At 40.8% G+C, this 10,372-nt stretch overlaps 1 protein-coding gene across 1 annotated transcript; it reads left to right on the top strand.

Moving 5' to 3' along the window:
• Window positions 1–2,037: 2,037 nt before the first annotated feature.
• ETFBKMT (electron transfer flavoprotein subunit beta lysine methyltransferase) lies at window positions 2,038–8,909 on the top strand. Its single transcript, XM_007943174.2, has 3 exons — window positions 2,038–2,363; window positions 7,571–7,701; window positions 8,566–8,909. Exons 1-3 carry the CDS (start codon window positions 2,038–2,040, stop codon window positions 8,907–8,909), a joined length of 801 nt encoding a protein of 266 aa, XP_007941365.1.
• The last annotated feature ends 1,463 nt before the right edge of the window (window positions 8,910–10,372 follow it).

The following is a 10,372-nucleotide window of genomic DNA, read 5'->3' as shown; positions in this document are numbered from 1 at the left end:
TAGGCTGACTAGATGGCAGCTAACAACAACAGGAATAACCCAATACTGCTTAACAGAATTAGTGGAATGTGATGTCACTATTAGAACTCCTGGGAGCCAACGTTTGGTGCATAAACATAGGATAATTCACACTGAAAGTCTAGCCTGGGTTTGCACACTAGTTACTTGATACATGCTGTTGCCCTGTTCTGTTACTTGAATTAGTTGTCAGAGATTAAAAGGTGGGAGCTTAACCATAAATAAAAGTAAGTGGATTTCTGAATTATCTTGAGAAATCAGAAGATCTGGCTACCTGTACTTACCTGGCAACAGTTTGTTGGCCCCTTTGGGCTGTTAAGACAGTATCCAGTTTGCCGCTGCCCCTTCTGTTATCTTACCACTAGCCTGCCTCACTCATTTATATCACCAATCTGGCCCCTTGCAGGTATTTTAATTTTTGGCTCTCTATGTATTTGGGTGTAGGAGTTCTGGTAGCGTAGTGCCTAAGGCACTTGACTGCTAACCAGAAGGCTGGCGGTTCAAACCCACCGGCGCTCCTCGCTCCTCGGCAAGCAGGTTGGGCAATCTACTTCAGTAGTGATACTGCCTCGGAAACCCAAGGAGGGGTCGCTGTGAGTCAGGTCCAACTCGATAGCACATAACAACAACAAGGTATTTGGGTGGCTGTGCTGTTGTGTGCTGTGGACTCTGTTCTGCCCCATAGTGACCCTATATGACAGAGTAGAATTTTCCTATAGGGTTTCCTAAGCTATAATCATTATGGAAGCAGGTCACCAGGCCTTTGCTTCCTGAGGAGCAGCTGGTGGGTTCAGACTCTTGACCTTTTAGTTGGCAGCAGCATGCTTAATCATTATTGCATCTCCAGGGTGCCTTTTGGGTGGGTATAACACTGTTTAAAACAAGTATGTAAATCACAGGGTCCAGACAATTAGCTGTATAATTTTAGTGTCCAAGATGCTATTCCTCATTCCTACTTATTGTTAGCAAGGCTGGAGCAAATCTTTTCAGCTCAGGCTTGGTCAACTTGAATCATCAGAGATATTTACAGAAAGAGATTTGAGAGTCGATATCCTTTTCCTACAACTAAATCTATAAAGTTTTGGCCTGGAACTGAACTCACCCCCATGGCTCAACTTTTTGTTCAAAGGATAGACAGTCCTATAAGGTGAACAGTAATTCCAGGGAGGTGTGCTCTCCTTAGAACCACCATATGAAATCAAAAGGACAGCATTTGCCTAGGGATAAAGCTCAGAAGGTAGGAAGGGATAGGAAAGAAGGACAAAAGGAAACAGTAAACACAAGGAGGAAGTGGAAACAGTGCTGTTACATGGTTGGGATCAAAATCAAACAAACTATAAAGGAAAAATCTGAATATTGATTACACTGATATTTTATGACACAGTAATCTTTTTTGAAGCACGGTGTAGTCAGTAAATTTATAAGCCTCTGCTCCACAGACAGTTAAGTTTGTTAACTCCGCAGCTCTTGGGTATACTTCATAACAGCTAGAACTGTGTTGCCTTGATAAATGCTCTATCCCCCTGCTAGAATGTAAGCTTCCTGAGGACAGGTATTCTTAGTGGCCAAGCACAGTGCTTGGTTAATGGTAAGTGATTTGTTGAGGGTATGCAAGGACTTCAAAATATAGTTTGTTTTATGCACCAGACAGGTTTCTGATGAGTTTTTCTCAAAATCAAATCCTTATATATTTGTTGTAAAAATTAACGGGGTTCCTTTGTGAAAAGACATCCTTTTAAAAGATTGAGTTTTCCTAAACTGATGCACAAAGCTTTCATCTTAAATGAACTCATACTTGTAAATCGTCAGATATTGAGCCTACACTGTAATTTTTTTTAGTATGTAATAGGATTTGGAAATGTTAGTCAGCCTTGGAATTTTCAGTATTATTTCTGTTTTTCAGTGATCCAGAGAGTCCTGTTGAGATCAAATTGGGAGCCAGGCCCTTGTTCTTTTCCCATGAGGAGCAACCCTTATCAACAGCAATACTGACAGAACCAATGTTTTGGAAAAGGACTAATGGCTTTGAGCCTAAGTTGGAAAGTATTTGCACAGTTTCCCACGAACCATTGCTATCTTTTACTGAGGGCTGTGAGAAGCAGTGGTCTTCCATTGTTTCCCTGGGGCCACTGCCCCTGGAGAGGAGCTGGAAGCTTTTTGGACCCTGAGATGAAAGCTTTCCTGGAGGAAAACACTGAAGTTACCAGCGGTGGCAGCCTCACTCCTGAAATCCAATTGCGGCTTTTGACTCCCAGATGCAAGTTCTGGTGGGAAAGAGCTGACTTGTGGCCCTACAGTGATCCTTACTGGGCTATCTACTGGCCTGGAGGCCAGGCTCTGTCTAGGTATTGCCCTAATTAAATGAGAACTTTCAAGGCTGACAGATCCTTTCAGGGGTGAAATGGTTAAGGCTTTTGTTTGCTAACCAGAAGGTTGGTGGTTCAAGACTACCAGCTGCTCCATGGGAGAAAGATGAAGTAGTCTGTTTTTGTAAAGAGGACAGTCTTGGAAAACCTTTGGGAAAGTTTGCTCTGTCCTGTAGGGTCACTGTGATTTGGAATTGACTTGATGGCATTGGGACAGATCCTTTCTTTTTCTGCTCCCTCCAACTCCTCATTCTCCCCTCCCAGCCCCCAAAGAAAAATATTACTAGAGCAAAAGTCAAAATACTTCTTTTCTTATTTGGGGCAATTAAACCATCTTTGTTGGTGGTTTAGTGGCATAGTTTCACCTTGTATGCCAAGTTTATCAAATATAGAGATTCTAGGGCTCTGGTAGCATAGTGGCTAAGACACTTGCCTGCTAACCAGACGGCTGGCGGTTCAAACCCACCAGCCACTCCTCGGAAGGAAGGTTGGGCAATCCTACTTCCGTAGTGATACTGCCTCGGAAACCCAAGGAGGGGTCGCTATGAGTCGGGGCCGACTCGACGGCACATAACAACAACAACAACAACAGGGTTAGCTATCAGGATCCTAGAAATCTCACATATCTTCAGGTTCAAGGGTCATAATATATGGCCAGTGCCTCAAGTTCCTGGGCAGAACCTAAGCACCCAGCCCTTCAGCACTCCTAATTCAGGGCTGTGACTGTTGCTTCTAACCTTTACCCTCCATCTTTGCCTCTTCTCAGTTTTGCGCAGAGCAAGAGATGTGAGTGAATGGGGCAGTCAAGGCTTCCCGCTACTCTAGTGGCATATTGCTATCTCAGGCAAACCCTGCATTCGATTCTGCATTTTTAAGGTTTCCCCCTTTCCACCTCCCCACCCCAAATATTGCAAAGGTCTTCTTAGGGCATTTTCTCACATTATGTTTTTTTCTTTAAAACCAGACAATGAAACAAAGGCAAGATCTCTCAGGATTTTCAGTCTGGTCTTTGCTCTTGGATGGGTAAATCATTTAATGTTTCTGCCTTCAGGTTATGGAACTGTGAAACAAAAAGGACGATAAAGTCTTCTCTTTGACAGGAATGGCACGGCCCACAGAGTTAATGTTGTATATTGTTTTAAATGTAATACATGTGTCAGCATACCTTTTTTTAGAAATCCCAAGGACTGGAAAGCTTTCCAGGTACTACCTAACAATTCCAATTTTCTGGTGGTTGGGTTGCCAAACCTTCAAGCTTTAATTAGTTACACGATATTTTTTAAATGCTGACATTTTAAATGATATGTATTAGAGTGGCTATTTGGCAAATCCAAATATAAACACAGTCCATGTCTTTAAGAGACTCTTCTGTATCAGAAGGCACAAACTGGTGACCCACAGATATGTTTTGTTTGACCTTTATTTTGTTGTAACTCTTTTTTTTTTTTTTAATTAGTTGCTAATGTTTAATACTTAAAACTTGAGAAATTTCCTGTAAAAGTCAACTTTGTTTTGAAAAACAGGAATATCTGGTGAAATTGGATAGCTGGGAGACAGCAGCAGCTGAAGATGAGTAGCAACTGCCTCTTTTGACCAGGCATGTGTTTCAATTCCTACTTCACCATTGTTACCTGAAAAACGCCAGGGTCTGGCCCTGGAATGGTGGAGGCAACACCCCACACCAGAGTTCAAGGAGAAAAAGAGAGTTTTGTTTTTTTTTAAATTGTGATTTGGGTGGAGATTTACAGAGCAAATTCACTTTCCATACAGCAGTTCACATATACTTTGTCTCATGACATTGACCATAATTTACCACAATGTAACAGCTACCCTCTCACTTCCTCCCAATAGTTACCTCTTCCTTGTGTCCATCCCTCCATGCACTCTTGCCCCCTGAGCTGTCTCCCGGCATATAAACAGCCCTTCTTTCTCTCAAGATTGTTATCTCCAAGGAATGTATCTACTTCAGGTAAATGTTCAATTCATATGCCTATCTTTTGCTTGGCTGGAAGCCACAGGTGTGGGTTCAATTCCAGACCTGACGGGCAGCTAGAGGCCATAGTCTCAGTGGTTCCACCAGGCTGTATTGGACCAGCAAGCCTGGTCCCCCCCCCCCTTTTTTTTGAGAAAAAGAGTTTTAATCAGAAGTTGCATCAACGGATGGGGTCTCAGTGACTCCAAAAAATGCCTGCTCTGCTCATTACTTACAATTAAGGTTTCTTATATGTAAAAGGAAAAGAGATACAGCTCATATGCAGGATTAGTTTTCCAAAAGTTAGATAGGACAATTGGTAATTAAGAAAGGAATGTTTCTCATGAGGTCAAACAGCTGTCAGGTAATCCGTAAGAGGCTCCATTGGTGTTTGTCAAAGTCTAGAGGGTGGGTCCTAAGTCTGACCCAGGAGCCTTTATTGACACAGCTGGCCCTGTCTTAGAGCACAGGAGGCAGCAGGAACTGATAACTGTATCTTGGAGTGTACGTTAATGCCAACAAGGTTGAAGGCAGGTTTTAAAGAAATGCCATCTTAACTAAAAATGCAGAATTTTATTCTAACACTATGGAATCAGGCCTAACAAAGCAGAAATCTTTATTCTAACACCATGGTCCCCATTACTCCCAATTCATCTCCAGTACTGAGGTCAAGTGTCCATTAACATTTATTATTTTAGTGTTATCCATCTTCACTTATTTGGTAACCAATCACCCCTGGTCCAAATTTTGTGGTTGAACTGGACTTTAGTTGTACCTTACCAGTGAAGTTGTAATAATACAATTCAGGCAGCAGGAAAAAACACTCTATGATGAACAATTGAAAGGAGACCATGTATTTTGGATCTAGCTTGCTTAATCCTGAGAATGGCAGCATTTTTTCAGTCTCTGTTCCTTGTGCGGAAGGAGCTCTGGTGGTGTAATGCCTAAGGCATTTGACTGCTAACCAGAAAGTTGGCAGTTCAAACCCACTAGCCACTTGGTGGAAAGAAGACTAGGCAATCTACTTCTGTAAAGATTTACTGTCTCAGAAACCCAAAGGGGTTTGCAGTGAGTCAGAATCAGCTTAATGGCAGTGAGTTTGATTTACTTCGGTTTATTCCCTGTGTTTAGTAGTTTTTGGATCATGTTGTTGTTGTTGTTGTTTGCCGTCGAGTCGGCCCCGACTCATAGTGACCCCTCCTTGGGTTTCCGAGGCAGTATCACTACGGAAGTAGGATTGCCCAACCTTCCTTCCGAGGAGTGGCTGGTGGATTTGAACCGCCAGCCTTCTGGTGAGCAGTCAAATGCCTTTAGGCACTATGCTACCAGAGCTCCTAATATCATAATATGTACTAAAGTGGATCATAATATGTACTAAAACAACCAGCGAAAAACAAGGCTCCAGGAATTGACAGAATACCCACTGAGATGTTTCAACAAATGGATTCAATGCTGGAGGTGCTTACTCATCTGTGCCAGGATATTTGGAAGATAGCTATGTGGCCAACCAACTGGACGAGATCCATATTTGTGCCCATTCCAAAGAAAGATATCCAACACAATGTGGAAATTATTGAATAGTATCATTAATATCACATGCAAGTAAAATTTTGCTGAAGATAATTCAAAAACAGTGGCAGTAATATATTGACAGGGAACTTCCAGAAATGCAAGCTGGATTCAGAAAATGATACGGAATGAAGGATATCACTGTGATGTAGATGGATCTTTGCTGAAAGCAATGAATACCAGAAAGATGTTTACCTGTGTTTAATTGACTATGCAAAGGCATTTGACTTTGTGAATCATAACAAATTATGGATAACATTGTGATGAATGGGAATTCCAGAATGCTTTATTGTGCTTGTGAGGAACCTGTACATAGACCAAGAAGCTGTTGTTTGAAGAGAACAAGGGAATACTGAATGGTTTAAAACCATAAAGAGCATGTGTCAGAGTTGAAACCTTTCACCATACTTACTCTATCTGCTGAGCAAATAATCCAAGAAGCTGGACTATCTGAAGAGGAACACAGCATCAAGATTGGAGGACGACTCATTAACAACCTTCAATATGCATATGACACAACCTTGCTTGCTGAAAGTGAAGATGACTTGAAGCACTTACTGATGAAAATTAAAGGCTAGAGTCTTTAGTATGGATTACACCTCAACATAAAGAAAACAAAAATCCTCACAACTGGACTAGTAAGCAATGTCATCATGGTGAAAAGATTGAATTTGTCAAAGATTTCATTTTACTTGGATCCACAGTCAACACCCATGGAAGCAGCAGTCAAGAAATCAGACGTCGTATTGCACTAGGCAGATCTGCAGAAGACCTCTTTAAAGTGTTAAAGAGCAAAGATGTCACTCTGAAGACTAAGGTGCGCCTAACCCAAGTCATGGCATTTTCAGTTGCCTCATATGCATATGAAGGCTGGACAATGAATAAGGAAGATCGAAGAAAAATTGATGCTTTTGAATTGTGGTGGTGTTAAAGAATACTGAAAATACTGTGGACTGCCAGAAGAATGAACAGATCTGTCCTGGAAGAAGTGCAGCCAAAATGCTCCTTGGAAGTGAGAATGGCCAGACTTAATCTCACCTACTGTGGTCATGTTATTAGAAGGGACCAGTCCCTGGAGAAGGATGTCATGCTTGGTTAAGTGGAGGGTCAGAGAAAAAGGGGAAGACCCTCAACAAGATGGATCGACAACAGTGGCTGCAATGATGGATGCAAGTATAGCAAGGATTGTGAGGACGGTGCAGGACAGGGCAGTGTTTTGTTCTGTTGTACATAGGGTTGCTGTGAGTCAGAGCTGAGTTGATGGCACCTAACAACAACAACAGTAAGTGCTCAGTACTTTTTTTTTAGTTGAGTTTGAAGAGCATGATGACTTAGCTGTGTGGAGCTGTTCTTCATACATGCTGAAGAGAAAGGGCAGATAACTAGATTTTTTTTCCTTCTATATCAGCCCAGCTCTGATTGACATTTTGTTTCACTCTAGCCAGGCCAAATTTGCTGAGGTTGGACCAAGTTCTTCTACTAAGTTCTACTACTTCATTGTCCAGCCAACCCAAATATATATATCTATATATCTATATACACACACATACATATATATATATATATATATATATATATATATATATATACATCTTACTGATTTCTTCTCATCTCTCTAATTTTCTAATCTTTCTTTCTAATTTAGGTATCTTTTGGATAATCCTGACATTGTCAGAGGAAAATCTGTGTTAGATCTTGGAAGTGGATGTGGAGCTACAGCTATTGCTGCTAAAATGAGTGGGGCATTAAGGATCTTGGCCAATGACATAGACCCCAGTAAGGATTTCATATTTAAAAGTATTTAAAGCTCATCTCTCTTATTTCTTTTTTTCCCTTTTCTCCAGGATAACTATGTACAGTTGCATCCACTTGGTAGCTTATTGCCGTATATATTTTGTACTCTGAGATTGTGAGCTTATGTTCAGTGGGACACTGTGGGAATTCTGTGAGGCCTGAGTTGACGGTACATTTACCCAGTAGGATTTGCCTGTGTTTCTGCCAGGGATCGTACAGTGATATAACATGTTACTGTTAATTTCTGGGCTAGGGATTTCCTGAAATATGTACATAGTATTTATTTGAGCCAAGACCCAAATGAGATAGGCTTGTGTCTTTAGGGAAGACTTTTATTCTTTTAGAGCTCAAGCTGAGACAAGTACGTTTTTATTTTATTTTATTTTTTTAGTTTTCTTTTTGTCCACCCTTTCGCTGAAGGCATAGCCCTTATTTTATACAGGAGCCTCAGTTCTAACTCACCACCTTGCACAAACCTAAAACCCTGTCTCCTACATAGCTTTAAGAACCAAACCTCTTGGCTCAAGATACCCAGTCTGACATATTTTCTTGGAAATGGCAGTAAGTAGCTTATATTGGCATGGTCATCAGGCTTCTTTGTGAAAACAGCTTTCAATAAAAAGGAGCTCTGGTGGTGCAGTGGTTAAGGCATTCAGCTGCTAACCAAAATGGCTATGAGTTGGTATTAACTTGATGGCTGTGAGGGTTTTTTTTTTTTTTTTCCCAACAGAAAGGAGGAAAAAAGATACTGTTAGGAAATTTTCTAAATTCATATCAAGCAATACAGAATTAAAATGACCCAACATATACCAATTCATTATGTACTTTTTTTTTTTTTTTTTAAAGTTGCAGGAATGGCCATTACACTAAACTGTGGATTGAACCAGCTGAATCCTTTTCCCATTTTAACCAAAAATATTTTGGATTTGGAGCAAGATAAGTGGGACCTTGTTGTTCTTGGAGATATGTTTTATGATGAAGACCTTGCAGATAGTCTCCATCTGTGGCTGAAGAAATGCTTCTGGACCCACAGAACTGAAATACTAATTGGTGACCCTGGGCGACCCCAGTTTAGTGGACATAACATCCAGAATCAACTGCACAAAGTGGTAGAATATTCACTTCCTGAGCCTACCAGGCAACAGAACAATGGATTGACAACAAGCACAGTGTGGAAATTTCAGCCTTGAATTCTCAAAATGCTCCCAAGTATGGATATAACTACGTTTGGGTTTAACCCTGAAAGTTTATACCATAAGGGATAGTCTCCAGTTAGAAGAATATTAATTCCTATTAAAGAGCAAATCTTGTTTCCAAAATATGCAAGTTTAAGTCAGCCTTTGTTATGTAACTACTACTGCATTTCTATTTATGCTAATTACACAAATCTGCATTTGCAATCATTTTCTTCTAGTTTTACTGCTTAGGAATATGATTATAGAAGGCAACATTTAATGGTGGTAACGTAATTTAAGTAGAGGCAAGGAATTAGAAAATTGCAGCACAATCTGTTTCTGAAATTGAGGACAACTACGATGTCTTTGAATTAAAGTTTAAAAACACAGATGAATTCTATATTTAAAAAAAATTGTAAAGGTCAGAAATGCAGTTAATACCATACATAATACCTGGGCTTGGGGTCAGGTAGCTCCATCACTTAATAGCTGGGATTTTTAAGGCTAAACTCTCTAAGCTTTAGTTTCCTTGTCTATAAAGTGATAATAAAACTCAATAAACCTCACCCTAAAGGGTTATTGCATTAAATGAAGGAGTATGTAAGGTGCCTAATATAATATTTAGCACCTACTGCTGTGCATGGGGTCGCTATGAGTTGGAAACGACTCGACGGCATTTAACAACAACAACAACAATAGGACCTTAATTAGGGAGCCTTGGTGGCAAAGTGGTTAAAGCACTCCGCTGTGAAGCAAAAGTTCAGCACCTTGAACCCACCAGCCACTCCAGGGGAGAAAGATGGAGCATTCTGCTTCCGTAAAGATTTATAGCCTTGGAAACCCTATGAGGCAGATCTGTTCTGTCCTATAGGGTCGCTATGAGTCGAAATGGACTAGATGGCAGTGGGTTTGGTTTTTGGTTCAGAGCCTTGATTGTCCGAGTGGTGAAAATGGTTAACACGTTCAACTGCTACCCTAGGGGTTGGAGGTTTGGGCACACCCAGATGCTCCCCAAGGAGCCTAGTGGCACATTGGCTAAACACTTGACTGCTAACAGAAAGGTCAGCAGTTCGAATCCACCAGCCACTCCATGTAAGAAAGATGTGGCAATCTGCTTTTGTAAAGATTACAGCCTTGGAGACGCCATGGGGGCACTTCTACTTTGTCCTATAGAGTCACTAAGAGTTGGAATCAACAGCTTTTTTTTTTTTTTTTTGAGAGGTTCCCAGAAGAAAAGGCCTGGTGATAGACTTCCAACAATTAGCATTGAAAATCGGTGGAGGCTTGTTCTGCTCTGACACTCCTGGGTCACCATGAGTTGGAATTGACTCAACAGCATATAGTTAGAACTTTAATTGATAATCAAGGGGGAAAATTTACCAAGTTTAGCTAGCAATTGGTTTGCCACAATTGCATGTCTCAGTTTATCCAGATCTTACATATCAATACACTGTAGCAAGTGAGCAGAAGCAATGTGA

The sequence above is a fragment of the Orycteropus afer genome, unplaced genomic scaffold, assembly GCF_000298275.1.
Source record: "Orycteropus afer afer isolate SDZICR_OR568_19922 unplaced genomic scaffold, OryAfe1.0 scaffold00100, whole genome shotgun sequence".
NCBI classification, from domain to species: domain Eukaryota; kingdom Metazoa; phylum Chordata; class Mammalia; order Tubulidentata; family Orycteropodidae; genus Orycteropus; species Orycteropus afer.
This window is presented reverse-complemented; position numbering and strand designations above follow the sequence as displayed.

Bases quoted from the DNA above. Each gene is read 5' to 3' on its own strand.
- ETFBKMT (XM_007943174.2), top strand. From the start codon at position 2,038: ATGGCTTTGAGCCTAAGTTGGAAAGTATTTGCACAGTTTCCCACGAAC. The intron at 2,364-7,570 runs GTATTGCCCTAA...TTTCTAATTTAG, and splicing joins GGAGGCCAGGCTCTGTCTAG to GTATCTTTTGGATAATCCTG. The intron at 7,702-8,565 runs GTAAGGATTTCA...TTTTTTTTAAAG, and splicing joins GGCCAATGACATAGACCCCA to TTGCAGGAATGGCCATTACA.